The 19,475-nt window shown below is 42.8% G+C and overlaps 1 protein-coding gene across 3 annotated transcripts; it reads left to right on the top strand.

Moving 5' to 3' along the window:
- Positions 1-6,994: 6,994 nt before the first annotated feature.
- LOC116049442 (ataxin-1-like) lies at positions 6,995-19,393 on the top strand. Of its 3 annotated transcripts, XM_031299092.2 has the most exons (4): positions 6,995-7,110; positions 8,832-8,967; positions 13,790-15,855; positions 17,149-19,393. In XM_031299092.2, exons 3-4 carry the CDS (start codon positions 14,059-14,061, stop codon positions 17,842-17,844), a joined length of 2,493 nt encoding a protein of 830 aa, XP_031154952.1. In that variant the 5' UTR covers positions 6,995-7,110; positions 8,832-8,967; positions 13,790-14,058; the 3' UTR covers positions 17,845-19,393. The 3 variants fall into 3 exon arrangements, with proteins under 3 accessions (XP_031154952.1, XP_031154953.1, XP_031154951.1); XM_031299093.2 differs by lacking the exon at positions 8,832-8,967; XM_031299091.2 differs by lacking the exons at positions 6,995-7,110; positions 8,832-8,967 and adding an exon at positions 9,052-9,964.
- The last annotated feature ends 82 nt before the right edge of the window (positions 19,394-19,475 follow it).

The raw sequence follows: 19,475 nt of genomic DNA, 5'->3' as shown, positions 1-19,475 counted from the left end.
AGTGGAGAGGGCTGTTGACCTGTTGACTGGGGAAGGATGTGAACGCCTGCTCCAACACTAGAGATGTCATGGGGGACACATTCATGTATAAATGTGCACACATTTCCACACACATTTTTAATTTTTGGTATTCCTTTGAGGACCGTTGTGACTAACAATTCAATTTACATACATTGGCAATGTTAATTGATCTGAGCACAGTGTTGAATATTGACTTATTGACTTAATTTGTATTTATAAGGGACTGTACATAAATTATTATGCGGGATAGTGGGGAAAAAGGGGAGGGTTATGTATTTTTTATTTTTGCTAAAGGGAGAGTAATTTTTGGAAGAGCAGGGGAAGGGCTATTAAAATTTTCTCAGCCCAGATTTATAATTTCCTTCAGCCTTCGCTTGAGCTGCCCCCTGTGCCAGGTTCAGTAGTCACTTTAGACAGTGGTAATAACTGTTCAGTTAGTCATTCTTCATTTAAAAACAGAGTGTCTAACTTGTCGCCCTTTGCTGTGTGTCATCCCCTCTCTCCCCCCTTTCATCTGTCTATACTATCTAATAAAAAAGAAAATAAACCAAAAAAAGAATAAAAAAAGAAAACAAACCAATTTAATGCTGTTATATCATTACATTATTTTGAGATATTAGGGAGGATGCTTTTGTAGTTTTTATCTAAGTCAAGGAGAGGCTCGCTTTTAAAAAACGTAAATAATTACGTTCAGCTGCCCTCCTCATCCATCATCTATATTTTCATATAGTCTCTAAGCCAATTTAAACTGGATGTGGGCATCCTATCAGCACTGCACCATGTACTGCCATTTAAAATTGAATACATTATGAATGAACTCAATTCTAGGAAAGTGGACAAAAAAGAGTCTATGAATAAACTTTTCATAGTAGCCTACGCTGCCTGTGCTGGAGTTCATTTTCCTGGTATAAAAATAGATGTGAATATGAGGTGAGCACAAACTCAGCATGAGTGAAGAAGCATACAGAGAGACCTTGAGTGTGTATGATGTGTGCTGTGGGGGAGCAGAACAGCATCCATACCATTTTCTATGACATAACATTAGGTTTCTGGGTGTTTGTGTTTTTGAATACAGTGGATTTTTGCTTAAGGCAGCGAGAGGCTTGAGTTGTCAAGACAACCATGGAGACTGCATTGGTTACTGCAGACACATTCAGCCTTTCCTCTCCTTCTACAGTATGTTGCTTCAGGGTATCACACAATATATGATGTAAATTTGCTGCACATATATGTTTGAAGAGAAACTGAGGGGTAGAAATTGGCCTAAAATATGTTTGCCTCCTGTTATCATCTCGAAAGCTCCTTGGCAACTTTTGACAGTCTGCCTCATGTGAGACTGTGCCGTGGTTCTACTTCACCACTGACTTGGACTAAGGAGGTGCTGAATACATTTGCCTGGCAACAGCTGCATTATAATCAACACAACACTCTCAAGACCTTTAAAGAAGACAAAGAGACTGCAAAAGAATTGAAAGAGATGTCTGTCCCAACATTTTGTCTGATGTAGCGGTGTAAAAAAAACCAAAAAGCAGTAGACCTTTCTTTTTGATCAAAACTCAACTGTTTGACATTTGTTATACATATATAATTATTATGGCATATAATTAGTATTTTTTTTTTTTTTTGGGGCTTTTCGTTTTATTTGAAAGTGGATAGACATGAAAGGGGGAGAGAGATAGGGGGGTGAGCTAGAGGTCGCCCCATAATTAGTATTTTTGTGGTAAAAACAGTATATAAAAGTTGCAAAACTAGAAAACAGAGATAAAAACCAATCTGCAGTGACAGTAGGCTACTCTGGCTAGTTAAGGCTAGCTGGTGTAAAAGCCCAAACTAAAGCTAATATACCTGCTTTTTCCTGTTTTCTATGATTAAAAATATATATTTTGTTGCTGTAATATCTCAGCAACGGAGTTTGTTACACCACATAAATAAGGCAGTAGCTAAATGTTATCATACTGGAGAAAAAAAGTAATTAAAACATTTTTATATGAAACAGAATCCTCGCTGGATGAACTTCAGTATTGATGTTCTCTTCTCAATTGTTTTGAATGAGTATATTGTTATTTTATAATTTCTGCAAAAAGATGATGATAATAATGGACCCGGTACACTGTAAACCCAGATTTAGTTGTAATTAAACCTTTTAGAGGTCACTACTTATTCTTTCATGTTTTTCTAAAAACCATATTCATTACTAAATCACATGAGTTGTTTGTGATATTCAGTTTAAGTATGCTGTGCACAGGTCGTAGACAGAGACAATTAAGGATTAGTTTAGTTTCTGTTTTGGTAGGGGTGGGTTATTTGAATTGTTCTGCACTGAAGCGATGCAAAGGCTCAAGGGAAAAAAATATATGTTCTGAATGGTATCTATCCTAGTTAAAGCTTGTTTTAATAATGTTCTATTAATGTTTTCGGTGTGCATTTATGTTATCTGAGTTTTAGTTGTGTATGATTTATTTAGGTTCATGTTTAACCACATTTATTGTTGCACCATGACCAAGACCCGGGTGGGGACTGATGGGGTTTTGGCAGAGACAAGGTGTTCAGTAACATGCTCAGATAAAATGCCTCGTTGGTTTCAACTTGTAATAAAAGGACTCATCTATTTAGTAATGGAAAGTAGCTTATTGTAAGTTTGTTATGTTTCTTTGCATGTCAAAAGCTATAGTGTGTAGTTTCTGTCTTACCCATGAGGAAGCTGTCAGCGCATCCACATGATACAAGCATTCTGTGATCGCGAGAAAAGAAGAAGGAAGAGTGACTACCTCCATGCAGTTGCTAGTAGCCAAGGAGGTCACGGGAGGATTAAAACAATATGATGGACTCTTCAGAAGAGGTAATTATCTTCACTTGTTTTCTGCACGAAAGTCACCAGTTTCTGAACATAGCCATACTGAGAAATACAGAGGGAGTTTTGTGGAGCTGATAGTCTTAAAGGACCCGGCGCAAAACGAACCTAGGGGTTATTAACAGATGTGTACCCACTCTGTCGCTCTCTGGGACATGTTTTCATGTTAAGCGAATGAGTTTGTAGCTTGAAAGACGCTAGCGCGGACCGCTGATTAGCTTACAACGCTAGTATTCGGGGCACAGGTAAAGTAAAAACAAATCGCTATTTATACCACTAAAAAGGCTCAAAATATCACCAAACTTCAACGGTAGCATAATGAGGATCCCTAAATGTTAACCGAAACATTGAGAACTTTGTAAGTGTACAGTTTATTGAAAAGATAGATTATAAAGACACTCGCGTTCATGTTTACATGCCGCCGCCGTCTTGGAAACCAGTCATGACTTACAGCTGGCGATGCAAACTAAAATCAAAAGCAGTTTGCTCAATATATCTGAAATAATTGCACTCTGCATAACTTGTCTAGTGTACTTACTCAGTGAATAACTATCTGGTCCCTCCGGTCTGGGTTGCCGAAAAAGTTTCAAGTACAGCCTTGTTTATCAGAAAGGGGAAATCTTCAGACTGTACAAAACACTGCGTCTCTTGGGCATCGCGACACAACAGGCTCCGTGCAACACAGACACTCCTGTTCGGTGGCCATAGCTTCACAATGTCCATCATTATGCTACCGTTGAAGTTTGGTGATATTTTGAGCCTTTTTAGTGGTATAAATAGCGATTTGTTTTTACGTTCCCTGTGCCCCAAATACTAGCGTTGTAAGCTAATCAGCGGTCCGCACTAGCGTCTTTCAAGCTACAAACTCATTTGATGAGCATGAAAACATGTCCCAGAGAGTGACAGAGTGCGTACACATCTGTTAATATCCCCTAGGTTCGTTTTGTGCCAGAATTATCCTTTAATTAGCTTTGTAGCAACTAATTCGAATGTAACGGACGTACATAACGTAATATAAAGAAGTTACGCACTAAAGCTTTAACTTAACATGCTTATTTTAGACAACATGACTCCAGAAAAAAATAATTTATGTTTAGGCTAATGATTTTTAGTAATGACTACTAATGTAAACTTGATTTGTATACTGCATCAACTTACAGCTCTGTGTTAATACAACTTGACCTGTTAAGTTTCACCTTGTGTCAAAACTTAGACGGTTTTAGGCAACGGGTTTCCACGCAAATTTCTAGTAAAGTCAACTAATTTGGGATAACAGTGTAGAATGTGTTGGAAATAAATGAAATGAAATGTGAAAGGGAGTACCCACAGATAAGTTTTAGTTCGCTTTCATTAACATAATGCTGAGATAAACATATAGCCTATCTTGGCATTAAAGATCAATGAGGATCTATCCAACTCTCAACTGCAGGTAAAGAAGTCTATACACTGCCCTCTGTTGTGTGAATCTGGTATTGAACCTACACCACAGTACGAGGAGTGGGCAGGCTTTCACTAAGCTCACTGAGGTCATTTCAATGATGCTCGGGTTCCTTGAAGAAACAACATTGATCCATGTTGTTTACTTGTAACTTGTACGCTATAATGACATAGTGTTATAAAAAACTAACAGATAATATTATTAAGGGAGTTTTCTTGGCTCATTGTCTTTCTGTTAAACCACCCAACAAATCTCTGGTTGACATCTTTGGAAACTAAAAATCAACAGTAACTTTGCTTCCTGGCTGCACATTGTGCTCAGTGTTTTGTTTGTACACCATTTGGTGTTTTTTTTTGATTGATTTCGTTCATGTGTTTGAACAAACTCTACTGCGTTCCTTCAGTGGCTTGTATTCCTCCTCCACAAATCACTCCCACCCAATCCTTTAGTTGCGTAAACTCTGTTCTGGAGATGTGCGTAAGCAGTGGCTTGCTATTTTCAGCTGAATGAAAAGAGTCTTGGCACTTGACTCAGGATGAAATCTGTTTTGTTCTGCTGAATTTGGCTTTCACCACATGCACAGTATCTCCATGTAACAGAGTTAAAGAACTCAGTTTAAGGGCGTCTTTCAGTAAAACCACAATCATTTAACTGAGAAGCATGACTTTCGAATGATCTGTTTGGTGGAATATGTTATCCTAGTAACATAAATATAACATTCGGAGGACAGAAAAAAAGTCTGTTTTGGCTGATAGAGTACATTTGTTTGTAATATGTCTGTAGAAAGTGACAATAGTAATCCTTTTTACAGGTTGATGTACTCCCTCACATCAAGCACTGCCTCAACTATGAACCAAATTGCACTTGTTTTGTATAAGGAAAACATTCAGACCCTGAATAAACAAAACATTTCCAAACATGGCACTTCTGATGTGATATAATACATAGTCATATAGTTGACAGAAATAGCTTATGCCACGGCACATCTCCATAGGCTTGTGTAGAAAACCCTTTCTGGACTCTATGAATAAAGGACCTTGACCTTATAATTACCTTAAAATGAATAGGACACTGTTTTCATTAGCTTATTTAAAAAAGAACCAGGACAACATCTGTTGGTTTTCAGAGTGTAAACCCATTGCCCCCATAATTTATTTCATCTTCAGAAATTTAATTCATCTGTTCAAGGTCATTTTGTACTCACTGGCAGCACTCAACAATTGCTTGTAATTACAGCTTGAATTCAATGACAAGGACAATCTCTAATAGATTTTAAGCCCATAGTGTACGGATCAAAATAGTGAATCTGAGTAGATGTAGCATCTACACACCTTTCACAAGTGCGTACACCAAAATAGAGAGGTGAGGTCAGTAACACCTGCCTGGTGGATTTGCTGTCCCTTTGCTCTTTTCATTAACTGCTGAATTCACTGGCTTTCAATAGGCTCTTTCAGCATGTCATGCTACACCACCATTGAGCTACAGCCACGTTTCTTAATGGGGACTGGAGACTGTGGAGCTGCCTTGTTGCCATGGCAGCAAGCGCTTTCACATTCTCCCCACATAGCGTGGAGTGTGCATGTTGTTTCCTCCAAACTGGAGCGCGCCACAGCAGAGACAGGTCTACTCTCAGACAGGACCGAGCCAGGGTTATTTACCTCCCACTCTGATACCAGATGCCCTCTAAATCCAACCACCCACACTCCACTTTCCATTGTCTTTATTACTAATGCATAGTATTTTCATTGGCTGCTTTCACATACTGAACTTTGCGCCAAAGCTTACTTTTTTATTTTTCTTCAGGGGTATACTACTAGCAGAGACGGTTTAGTATAGACACTGATCTTTGCTACTAGTCAGGGGAATAGTGGGACTTACTATGGCCCCAACATGGGGAAGACCCTCAAAAAGCCTAATATAAAAAGTTTGTTCCATTTGCAAATTTGACTTCTTTTTTTGCATTATAGTAATACAAGAATAGAACAGTAAATAGGTATTTACTGTTGGGCTCATACATAGTTTGACATAGTATTTCAAGTTTTTAAAACCGTATAAGAGGTTTTTTATGGGCTCTTCCCCATTCTAAAAAGTTGCACATGGTTTAGTCCACTTGCTGGTGGTAGTGCATACTTTTATGTGAACTTTGAATCAATTATGCCATTAAACAAGGAAAACCAGGCTTTCTAAAAAGAAAAGTGAGACAGAGTGAGAAAGAAACCAAACAAAGAAGTGTCAACAAAACTTGATAGCAGGGTTTCACAATGATTTATATCTGTATAATATCGGTGTAACGTTACAGCTAACGTGGCTTGCAAGCTAATATTGCAATAGTTAGCTTGCTGATGAATTAAGCAGCGTTGCCTTCAGTTTAAAAAAGTGAGTAGCCTACTTCTTCCACCGCTGTTTAATGTATAGCTAAAACTACCACCAAATCTATGCTAACGTCTAACCCAAACTGCAGTATTGTTGCTAATTGTAAACAGTTGTTCCTGGAAATGTTTTGAAAAATTATGAATAAGTTAATTTATTCAAACAGTAGCACACCATGGAAAACAGCTTGCCATTTTCCATATTGCGCTTTGTGTGTGTAAAAAAAAAAGCCATAATAATAAGTTAACTGTGACTGTTTGCATCATAGATGCTTTTGTCCTGTGTGTATCTATGAGGATCAGTGCTGTTACATGTCTGGACATGTCTGCAGCATTGGAGGAGGCTCACTTAGCCCCAGTGAGTGTATGGTGAGGATGCAGAACAAAATGATGCTTGGATAATTGTTTGCCGGACACTCAACAGTTTCAAGGTAATGGGATTTATCTCTTCAGCTTGCGAGGAGATTGTGGTTGAAAAAGTTCACCCAGAACTTAAACTGGAATTTGTGTTTTGCTTCGCAGTAAAGGTCATGCAGTGTTGTAACCTGCAGCAACTGGAGCCCACTTGAGTTTTCATTGTGTTTTCTGCTGAAGGCTACTGTGTATGAGTAACAGAGAGCACTGAGAGGCAGTGCATAGAAACATCTAGAGTGTTTAAAAATGGAGGACTGTAAGCACAATGCAATGTTGATTTGTTGAGATGGTGAGAGAGAGTGCTACTGCTGCAAGCGCTATAACCATGACTATTATTACTTTACCCCCACTTATACTACTACTACTACTACTACTACTACTACTACTACTACTACTCAGAGGATCATCAGCTTTCAGTAGTTAATGTTTATAAGATGACATAGATGTTGTTATGGTTTGGATCACTCCTTCTCATTACTGTGTGTGTGCACCACACTGAGGAATGTAACACTTTGTTGTGTGTGCTCAGAGTAAAAGAGTACATAACTAGGCCTGCAAAACCCCTATGTCAGGTTGGACCACAATAAACAGCATCCAATAGTATTCAGCAGTATCTGAACAACATCTGTGTTTCAAAGAAATATGTGACCTGTCAGAATGTGTTACTATAAAGCCGTTCTACCTGCCGTAAATCATTTTGTGACTTCACTGGAAAAATCTGACCCCAAAGGCATTAATAAAAACTATATAAAAATAACGTTTTATTCACTGTTAGTCTCGTTTGCGGTTACAGGTAATTTATGATCATTAGATGAAAAAGTACAGTTTCAGAAACATAAAAAGTTACATATAGTAACTTTAAAGAAATACCTAGTATAAAGTTTCAAGATTGTTACCTTCTTATTATCTTGTATCTACACAAATCTAAAGTGTTACCGACTTTCCCTGTGCAGAAATGCTGGGGAAGTCTTTGATGGAGCTACAAACAGCGAGACAGATTCGACAGTTCTGTCTTTATACAGTCTCACTCTTTATCTACTCATTGCATTGAACATTTTTTGCTCCATGTGACTCCAGCTGGATTGGTGAATTCTCACAGGAAACCTTATTTCAACTCACTTGGATGACATTACTTCTGACCTTCAATGTACAGTACAGGGAGACATTTCAAGGCAATGAAATGGCAATCTCTAGTAGATGCCCTCCTGCTTCACGATGAGGTCCTGTCATGATTTCCTTCCATTCAGGATTGTGTTGCCGTTGAGGTTTGGCTTGAAAGCTTCTTTGAAGGAATATTAGTCACAGTAGGAAGATGAGGCTGTGGCCTCTTGGCAAGGATGACATACAGAACATGTTTTTTTTCCTCAGGTTCAATAGCAAGGTCAAACACATCTTATCACTTGTGAAGTGGATAAGTGTGTGTGTGTGTGTGTGTGTGTGTGTGTGTGTGTGTGTGTTTGGGCCAAATGGGTTGAGGGTTAAAGAAAGACATTCTCCAAATTATACTTAAATTAGGTGGTTGGATTGTTTATAATTCAAGGAATAATTTCTATATGCAGTTAAGTCGCTACTGCACAACATTCCCTGTAGCTATTACACCTTTTGTTGTTGGATGCATCCATGAGAAAGTTTAGGAACCCCCCACCCAAGAGCATTTGTGGGTGCAATACTATTCACTAGGACTGTTGTTGTTGTAGGAGCATTGTGTGATTTGTTGCATTCTCTGTGTTTTCCCCAGTCTGCAGTCTAGGTGGAGGGGACACCCTGCTTGTCTCGCCTGCAGAGGAGCAGATAGCTAGCTGGCCTGGTGGTGAAGTCACTGCAGCCTGGCTCTCTCTGCTGTGTGCTGTACAGGATAAGGAGGAGGCCTTCGGGTGAGAAGGGCCCCAGTGCTGCCAAGTGGTTGGGCAGGGGGGTTTATCAGCGCTGCCTGCCTGCACTGAGCAAATGTCTCTGGGGAAGAGATGGGGATGGGTTGGCAGGTTACTCTGAGTCATTTTGCAGCTGAATAAAGGTTGAGACTCTAATTGTAGAGCAGCTCACAGGGCAGATTAGGAAGAGATTTGTCTCTGCAGGAAAAAAATGCATATGAAAATGAACAAGAAGGAAGCAGTGCATTAAAACAGCTTTGACGTGCTAACACACTGAACAATTTAATCCTCTGTCGGTTTGTGTGCGTGCATGTGTGTTAATATCTCTGCATTTATATGCCAATGTGAATATCCAACAGTTATCCACATCCATGCAGTATGTCCGTCTGAGAAAACGCTTTCTGAATCTCCAGCCCTCTCTCTTCCTCCCTCACCCTCCGTCTGTTGCTCCCTCCCCCTCCATCCTTCTCTGTATGAGCGTAGTCTGGGCACTAAGCCAAGTAGAGTGTGTTTTTTTGAATGAATACCTGATCCGGCTGATGAGGCAGGCTGGGGGAGGAGCTGTGTCAGTGGAGTACTGAGAGAGAGAGAAAGAAAGAGGAGGGAGGGAGGGAAAGGGAGAGAGGCAGAAACACGGAGAGAGAGAGAAGCAGCCAGGCAGAGAGGGAGCTGGCGGTCTGATGGCCTTGCATAACATGCGTTGGAGCAGCCTTGAACGCTGGACTTGGTGTTAGCTTCAGCGGTGGGGAACTTCCTTTACCGTCAGCAGCCCGTTGCCGGGGCAGGGTAGCCTCCAAACCGGAGAGTCCAGAGGGGAAGGCAGATCTGGAGCAGCTACAGCACCAGGCTCCAGGAGAGGAGAGCGGCACAAAGGAGAGACTCAGGAAGAAGAGTCCTAGGAAACACGTCTCCAACACACATATGCACACAGACACACATACACAGAGAGGCAGGAATAATCCTTGGACATGCTCTGCAAGCAGTGGCTGTGGAGAGACTGGTGAGCTATTCTTAGTACTCTAACCAGAGGGGGGAGGAGGGGGGGATTGTCTTTTCCTCTTGATTTGTGGCATAGTAGTATTTTCTGCCCTGCTACTACACTCTTGCACTCTCACTGTCATTCTAAAGCCCCCCAGAGGCTACAGTCACTGCATTTGTTCAGAGTCACAGTTGTGTGATTCAACAGCATTGACCCTGTTTGGTTGTAGTTGTAATCGCTGAGAGGGACGCCCGCTCTGCTTGTATACTGTATGATCGGTGTGTGTCAGGCAGTGATGCAGAACTCTGGAGTCATTGTGAAGACAAACAGCCTGAACCCACTGCCTGTTCTTACTGTCTGCTTTAGTCTGCTACACTGTCGGTCCGCCTCTTAAAGGCACAGGCACCACTGTTGTACAGAGAAGGGGCAGTAAAATGGTTCTTTTGGGTATTAGAAAAAGCAATACCTTGGATTGATCTGCTCTGTGGTTAAAGCAGCTATGTTTGTAAGGAGGTTGAGGGGAGGTCCTATTTATATGCAGCAAATCACACGTACGTGCACGGACATATTGTCTTCCACCGTACCTCCCCCTCTGTTTCATGCCAGAGCTCAGATTGATAATGATGTTTTTGTTTTCTATATATAGCCATTTGCTGTACAGGGTATTCACTGTGTATCTATGACTGGTCTAGCAGGTGAAACATGATGTAATAGCAGTATTGACAACAGGTTTATCACCCCAGGGTCAGTGCAATAGCTTTTTGCATTCATCTTTTGCATCTTTTGTCACAAAATAATTGTGTTGCCTTTCTATCGCCTCTCTGCATCATCCTGCTGCAGAGGGATGTTATTGCTATGAAGCCATGGATCAATGCAAGGAGTAAATAGTGGGTCTGGGAACATGAGAGAAGACTCAGGGCTCAGGTGGAAGGACTAAAGGCGGGTGACTGGAGGAGCTGGCGACTGCTGCGTAAGAGAGGAGATTTAACTCTGCTGGGGGGGGTCTCTCACTTGGAGACAACAGAGAGGAGTTTGAATGAAAACATCTCATCTGCCCTCCTGCGCACACAGTGACGGCAGACAAACGCTGCTACACAAACCTTTTCCTCTGGTTTGTGCAGATTTTTATGTGGGAGTATGAAAGAGGATCACATGCGAGGCTGGCTCAATCACTCTGTCTGAGCTGAAAAGCATCAGTGTGATAAGTGGAACAGAGAGCGTCCTGTCCCCCCCTCACTCTCTGTTGTCATTCCTCCATACATTTCTCAGAGGTGACAGTCCTGGGCCAGGGGACTGACTCAGGGTTCCCGTGCTGTCTGGCTTGATGTGATGTCTTGAAAGCTCGCCTTTGTTTTCCATAGTATCGCATAGGCCGTATGTTTGTTGGTGTCAGTGTCCTAATAATAGGCTGACGCTGGAACATCTAGTGAGGCTTTTGGCTGCTGCGCTGTGTGTGACCATGTGCAGAGAGTGCTGTGTTCAGGTCATATGAGGAAAGGAAAGACACCTTCTTTAAGAGCATCCCGTTGTATCTGTGGTCTGTTGACAGTAATGGTGTGTTTTTGTGGTGTTTGGAAATCAGATCATGCTGGCATTGTCTTCCAATGCTGCCATAATCATAGGAGGTACTTCTGCTTCAGATGTGATGTCATTACAGTGTTGACACGGTGTTGCTGAGGTGGGGTTGTTGCCTCTGAGCGATGCTGCACAGTGTAGCGGCGGCTGTAGCGGCGGCTGTGTTGCTGATTGGGAATCTCTCAGCTAGGTGGGGGCTATGGCGCTCTGATGCTGCAGGCACTGCTCAATGTGGGTCAGGAGAAGCAGCACTCTGTCTTCTCCTCATTCCCCATTCTCTCTCCATCTTTCTCATTCCTATAATCTTCTTTCTTCTCTTACCCCCCCCCCCCCACACACACACACACACACACACACACACCTTTTACTCCCATTTCTCCTACACAATTCTGTCATCTTACATTGCCTTTCTCCCTCTTCTCCCCCTCACTCTCCTCTTTCATTTTCTGTTTCTCTCCAGCTCTGCTGCTCTCCCCCTTTGTTACATCTGGTGGATCTACCAGGCTGTATGGTTAGATGAATTACACAGAGGGCTTCACTGCTTTTGGATGCAGTGACCTTGTCAAAGCCAGCATTAGAGGTAGATGCATCTAAATAGAAACTGACCAAGGTCGCCTTCTGTGGGTCCCCCCCCCCCCCTGTCTTTATGTAACATCTCTGTGGCTGCCTGCTGTAGTGAACCTCCTCTGTAATATGAAAATACAATTTAGCACTGTCAAATAGCCCGGCAATGAATGAATGGATGGATGTGTGAGTGTGTGTCATACACTCCATCTCTGTGGTGCCTCTGGCTAATGAACAACTCAGAGTTGTGTGCATTGACCCACAGATAAGCCTGCAGGAAAAAAACAGTCAATCTGGAAAGAAACTGTAAAAAAAGAGCTTGGGAATCAAAAGGCTACATGTTATTGTCGTCGAACTAATGGATGCGCTGCATATTGTTTATTTTCTTGTGTGTGCATGTTTGAGCTATGTGAGCATGCATACATATGGATCTGCAGTATACAGGGCTTTATTTTGGGGTAGCCCTGCAGTCAAACATTGATAATGGCTAGCTGCTGCTGTGGCTTGTTGACATAGTTAGTTACCATTCACTAACCCACATTTTATACGTCATGAGTTCCACTAACTGCCCCATTTCTTGCTGAAAAAAAATAGTTTTTTTGTGTTCTAATTTAACTCAGCCTTCAGTCTGCCTCTCACTAAACCAAGCCCTAAGGAGGGCCTACTCATTCATTGTTTGTTGACCACTTTGTATTCCCTTGAACTTTGAAACACCACTCAAACAGGCTACAGCGGAAAGCCATTGTTAAAATATTTTGAAGCACTTCAGTGAGGCCCATTTACATTTTTTGTAATGTTCCATAATCAAATACCAAGCCATATTGTTTTCACTTCATTTTTCTGATGTGTCCACTGACCCAGAGTTCCTGTCTGGAGGTGGATGTTATATTTTCAGTAGCCCCACTGACTCAACACAAGATCGGGACAGGGAGTGTTAAAACAGAAACAAAAACATAACCTCCTCTGAGGCTGTTACTCTGTGCTGTTATCCTTTCACTCTGCTCTGCTTTCTTACCCTAGAGCCTGGAGCAAGGTAACTGCCAACAGCAACGCACATACATTAACCCTGTACACATGAGCACGTACACACACCCAGACACACCAACTTCACAGTTTAGGAAACTCCTGGTGGTGAAAACATGAAAGAGTTTTTTCCCATGTTATGCAAATGATGGCATACAACATTTGACAGTACTTTTCTGTATGTCATATTTTATTATTCATGGAAAGGCTGGTTGAGTTTTGACAGATTAGTCTATGTAGATCCTCGACAGGCATTTTTCGAGGTTGATCTTGAAGAAACGTACACAGAATGGCCTACATGTTGTGTGCAAGTGCATTAGACTAACACAAATCAGTTGCAGTTGTTATACTATGTACCACCTTGTGGCAAAACAAAGAACAACACCTCCACAAATATGAAAGTGGGGGCATTTTTAAGAGTGAAGTATTTTGGTGTTTTGCATTTGCAACCCTGCAGGAACATTTTGTGAATATGGTTCATAAACACAGGCTGTGATTACTGAACTAGTTCTGCAGTGCAATTAGACTAATGAGACTGAATTGAGTTTCAAGTCAAGTTTATCTATAAAGCCCAAATTCAGAAGCTGTCCTAAATGGCTTAAAAATCGGTACGGCATGATTTGGACTTCTACATTTCATTTTCTGTTACCTGAGGATCTGATTTGAGCTTTTCTCTGCCATCAGATTCCTGCCGACATTGTGGATGAGGTGGATCGTTCAGAGATGATTCCTCATGAAGTTTATGGAGCTCATTTTGTGAGCTGGAGCGACACCATCTTCTCTGGCCTGAGACCTGGAGCTGTCTACCAGTGAACACAAAGAGAGTACCAGAACCACGCAGCACAGAGAGGCCGACCGCTGCACATAACCGTTGAGTGGAGGAGAGAGAGAAAGACAGATCCATAAGAATTTAGAATTACCCACCTGGGAATTTTTTTAACCACGCTGGCACAATGAAATCCAACCAGGAGCGGAGTAATGGATGCCTGCCACCTAAGAAGCGTGAGATCCTGGCTCTGGAGCAGAGGCCAGTGGTAGTAGCCACACCTCCAGCTGCAGTGATTACTGACAGTCCCCACACAGAGAACCTAGCATGGCTGGCAAGTGTAGCAAGTGAACGCTGCAAATCCAGGGACGCAGAGAGCCCGAGATGTCCCATCTACTCCACTTCCTCCTGTTCTCCTTCCACTTCTATCCCTTCCTCGGCCACTCCTCTGTCTGCGGTACCCCTGACCTCTCTGCCTACAGTTTACCCCACCGCCCTCCCCCAGCAGGCCGGGACTATCCAGTTTGCTCAGCTGGGACCCAACGTTCAGTTCATCAGCTCTGGGCCCTATGCCGGCTACATCTCCTCTCACATAATCTCCGCCAATGCTGGCTCTGCACCTAACAACTCTGCCATAGGACAGCGTTCCCAGCTGGATGGCTACACCACTGCCCTCATCTCCCCCAACACCAAAGGGGAGCAGCAGTTTCAAATAGGCCTCTCTCCCACAGAACTGACTCCGGTGTCGCTTTCAAGCTCCCCCCAAGTCACCAGCCAGTACTTTCATCTGGACAGCAGAACACCTCTGACTGTCAGCGGAAACTCTGTCACTTCACCAACAGCCCACCTCCAGCTCCACCCTAACACAACTGTCCTCCCTCAAACTCTCACCCTCGCTCCCTCCCAGCTGGTAGTTCAGTATGCAGATGGTTCAGCTGGAAAGAAACCGGAGGGGCATGCTAAGGGTGTGCTGAATGGGGAATTGGAGTTGGTCAAACAGACTAAAACGCCCATTCATCAAGTGAACCATCAGCAGGTCCAGAGCTATGAGGCCAGACATATCCTCCTGCCTGCAGACTACGGCCAAAACCCTGCTGGACTCCAGACCTCCTTGGTGCTGTTGGCCCAGCCCAACCATGGCGCTGAACGCGAAACTGGCACAAATAAGATCTCCTTTATCCAGACTGAGAAAGGAGGCATCTGTTTGGGAAAACCAGTGTCCAGATCTTCATCCTTCACCTCCCTCTCTTCCTCAGATGTGGTTAAGTCTGTTGCTCCTCATACAGTCATCCAGACCACTCTACCCCACGAGGAGCTGCCAGCCAGTCTCTATTCCTCCACACAGCCACCTATCATTGGCTATATCACCAGTGCAAATCAGCATGCTGTCAGCTACCATGCAGCACTGCCTCAGCACCTGGTCATCCCGAGTGGCCAGTCCCTCTTCATCCCAGTCAGTGGCACCAATAACGGCACAGAAATTGAGGTTAGTTGTACTGTCAGCGCCCTGACTGCTACAACTACCCCTCAAATATCCACCGCTATGCCGCATGCCTATCTGGCCACAGCCCTGTCCAAGTGTGAGGCGCTTGGACCAGATGGAAATCAACCACCCCCTGCCATCGCACAGGCACCAGTGATGCCAGTCCTGCCCCCAAACCCACCTCCTGCAGTGGCGGCAGCTCCCTCCCCAACTCCTGCTCCTGTCCCCAGTCCCGCCCCTGTTTCCATTCAAGCCTCCCACTCCGTCTCCTCTTCCTCTTCCCCTGTGGCACTTCCTCCATTCTTCATGCGAGGCTCCATCATCCAGCTGGCCGACGGGGAGCTGAAGCGCGTAGAAGACCTCAAGACGGAGGACTTCATCCAGAGTGCAGAGATTAGCAGTGAGCTAAAGATCGACTCCAGCACTGTTGAGCGTATTGACAGTGGACAGAGTCCTAATGCTGTGGTCATACAGTTTTCTGTGGGAGAGCTCAAAGCCCAGGTAAGTTATTCTTCATTCTTGTATGATTATTAATGCGTTTCATTATTTTAAGCCACTATGTATAGAATTTGAAAGTCTTTGGCACCCCCCAGTGATACTGTCAAAAAGCCTCTGTGTGGGGATAGCAATGCACATAAAAATCTGAATTCTATATTCTATCTTAATGTAATGAAATGAATAAGAAAATGTATGAAAGGATCCACTAGTGATAAGCATGGTTGAGCTCACCATGGTAATCAATTAAGCCCTCAGCTGCAAAATAAAAACCCATGAAATCCTTCTCTAATGCAGAACTATTCTTCTTTCATATCATTATTTTCCAACCTACCGATTGTTCTCCAGCAGTACCAACACTGCTCATGCTTGTGTACCAGATGCCAAAATATAACTAATATATTATTAATTTAATTATGCAGACCTTGGCTTTTGAAAGGCCAAAAGCTATTACTCTTAGAGATAAATAAAGCCAGCAGTGTAACAGCCCCCATGACTGTAAAGGGCTACTTTTACAGACATTTTTGATGATGATCCGTTGTATTTGGTTATTAAAGAGACTCAGTTTGAGTGGGAAAATTTAAATACAAGTTTTGGACTCAAACCTGGGCTGCTGTACATGGGGCACACGTTCAACCAGGTGAGCTACCAGGGTGCCCATTTTTACTGAAGAATACATTTCTTTGTGCTCCCTGATGGCCTCAAACATATGTTTGGTATTTCTTTACTGCAATTTCTTGTTATTGATTGACACTGTAATACTGATATGTCTGTGTTACATTTTATTAGCTAAAATAGACTGCACCACCACTTTTCACACCACACATTTTGACTTGCCAAAGCAGGAAAAGCACGTGTAAATAGTAACATTAACAATGGCTCAATTCCATTAAGTGTCACAGTAAGCCACGACAGTGTGACAGTGAGCCCACTGTCACACTGTCATGGCTTACTGTGGCATGCACAATACCAGGACCTTAAATCTGAAGCAGCTGGATGGAATTCAGCCATCATTTTATCACACCTGTGACACATCAAAATGTCTTCTGTAAAAAAGGGCCTAAGCCGCCTCGTTGTTCTACAAGTTGTTTTTAACAATTTTTAATGTGACAAATAAAAATTGATTGATTGAAACAAAAATGTTTGCCAACAGAATAATTTCCAGGATGCATACATACTCCCATACAAATTTAGTGGCTTTAAACAGATGTGTGTTTTTTATAACTATCCTCCACAGATATTTCAGTCTGTATGTAGCCAAAAGCTAACTGTGTCTGTTGTGCACATGCTCATCTCCAGGTGTGTGTGGAGGTGCTGGTGGAGTACCCCTTCTTTGTATTTGGCCAGGGCTGGTCGTCCTGCTGCCCAGACAGGACCACCCAGCTGTTTGAGCTGTCGTGCGCTAAGCTGTGTGTGGGTGATGTATGCGTGTCGCTGACCCTCCGCGGCTTGAGGACCACTTCAGTAACAGACAGCCAGGCTTTAGGGACCAAGCTGAAGACTGGTCACCTCTCTGACTCCTGTCACAATGTGGATGCCACTATAAGAAACAGTATGAGTCAAAACGCTGCAGGCAAAAACAGTGGGCTCCTCATGAAGGCTTCCAGTGCAGACAGGCTGGAGAGGGAGCAGGTTACTGGGCCACGACCAGGACTAGAGCTACCACCAGGATTGGGACTAGTTCCAGGACCAGGGGAGGGGATCTACGGAGCTGGACCAATGCTGGCAGTTTCTGCGACTGGAGAATTGAGACAGGAATCAGTGAAAACAGACATGCCTGCTCTTACCAAAATGCAATGTGGTGATTCAGAGAGACCCTCAGTACGCAAGAGACGCTGGTCAGCTCCAGAGCGAGACCAGACTGAGAGAGCTGAGGAGGAGCCTCCTCTGACTCTGCCCAAACCCTCCTTCATCCCTCAGGAGGTTAAAATCAGCATAGAGGGCCACTCTAGTACTGGGAGTGAAAGGTGCTTCAACAAAAGAATAGACTGTTGAGAGAACTTAAGGAATTTTGATCACCTGTGGTTTGCTTTGTGTTTATCTTTCCTCTCTATCCAGACTACTGTAATATAGAGTTTATACAGTATTTACATGTTTTCTTTTCTTTCACACAAGTCTGATATCTACAATGAAGTACAGTAGAGCAACTTCATAAGTGGTATCACACACGAGATCAGTGCAATCAATGCTGAAAGCAAAAATGAATGCAGCGTGAATGTTGAGTGTGAATGGCAGTCAGACACCTGAGAGACATTTCACCTGCGTGTCACATATCATAAGCTGGATCTCCCGTGTAACGTGGCTTGAACCTGTCGACCATTCCTCTTATGACATGAACAAGCACAGACCCCAATGTCAGCGTGTACAAAGTGGGTATCCATTTGTGACTCTCATCCCGTTGGTTTCACTGTGTATTTGGTTTGTAGTGTGAGTTTATGAGTGGTTGGAGTCAAAGAGAGACCTTTGGAGTTTCAATGACAATGCTCAATCATCATGGCTGTGATCTCTGCTGCCTTGTGTATCTGATGAGGTTTTGAGTTTTATTATATTACTAATTATTTTTATTTTTATACCATTGCTGATGTTTGCGCTACCGCAGGTGGCCTTGTGCCACTTGTCTCTATGTGTATGTGCGCGTGTGTGTTAGTATGTGTGTGTTTTTCTGTGTATTTTTCTGTGTAAGTGTCAGACGCAGCACAGAATTAAGGTGTGTTTGTGTGGCTGTAGCTGTGAGCTCAGTCATCAATACAAGCTGCAAATATCAATCTTAAAAAGGCCTGAATGTAAATCACTGAATTAGTCCTCAATCAATGTAGAATTGGATACCTTTGCTCTTGCAATGTATGGGTGACAGCAGTTGCACATGGGTGCATTTCTCTGATCAAGTTCCTCAGGGTCAAATTTACCGTAGTTTATAAATCTCATAATTCCTTTAAAAGACGGCATGTGTCAGAAATTAATGCCTGTATTTAGCCCTGCTATGTGCAGCATTACAAATCTGTACAAAATAAACCATACTGTAGTTGGCTAACTTGGCTAACTTAATTGATTGTTTCGGCCACTTGGGGATAGTGCAGCAAAGAAAACTAGATTTGATATGGAAAACTTTTGCAAAACAATTGCATATACATCCAGCAATACAGATCATTATTTATTTGGAGTAATGTTTCAGGCGGTCTGTTGAATGTAAGTCCAGTTCACCCTACTTTTTGCTGTGTTTTGCTCTCGACCAGCTACTGGGAGAAATCTCTGGCACTTCAGTTGCTAAATTCTCCATCACAATCACCAGCTAGATGCTTACTTTGTCTGTCTGTCGTTTGGTGCTGTGCAGGTAGTTTAGAATGGGTTTATCAGAGCTTTTTCACTGAAAACTACCTGCTGCACCTAAAATATCGACCCTGATGGGAGCAGTGAGATAATGCTGCAGTCCATAAAACCAAAACAATTAGCGGAAGGAGGCTAAATAGCGTTTTAGAGCTAAAAGGAACAGCAGAGTGGTAATCTCTCCCTTTCACATTACACAACTATCTGAGGCATTGTTAAAGGGGCGGTATGCAGTTTTGGCAATTTCTTCGCTGTTTTCTCGCCTTTTGCTCGCAGGTTTCTCTAGCTATAGAGCTCCTCCT

The sequence above is a fragment of the Sander lucioperca genome, chromosome 10 (assembly GCF_008315115.2).
Source record: "Sander lucioperca isolate FBNREF2018 chromosome 10, SLUC_FBN_1.2, whole genome shotgun sequence".
Lineage (NCBI taxonomy): Eukaryota > Metazoa > Chordata > Actinopteri > Perciformes > Percidae > Sander > Sander lucioperca.
Note: the sequence above shows the minus strand (reverse complement) of the source record. Positions and strands in the feature narration are given on the sequence as shown.

Coding starts and splice junctions, on each gene's coding strand:
- LOC116049442 (XM_031299093.2), top strand. CDS start 14,059: ATGAAATCCAACCAGGAGCGGAGTAATGGATGCCTGCCACCTAAGAAG. Junction 15,856..17,148: donor TGGGAGAGCTCAAAGCCCAG/GTAAGTTATTCT, acceptor GCTCATCTCCAG/GTGTGTGTGGAGGTGCTGGT.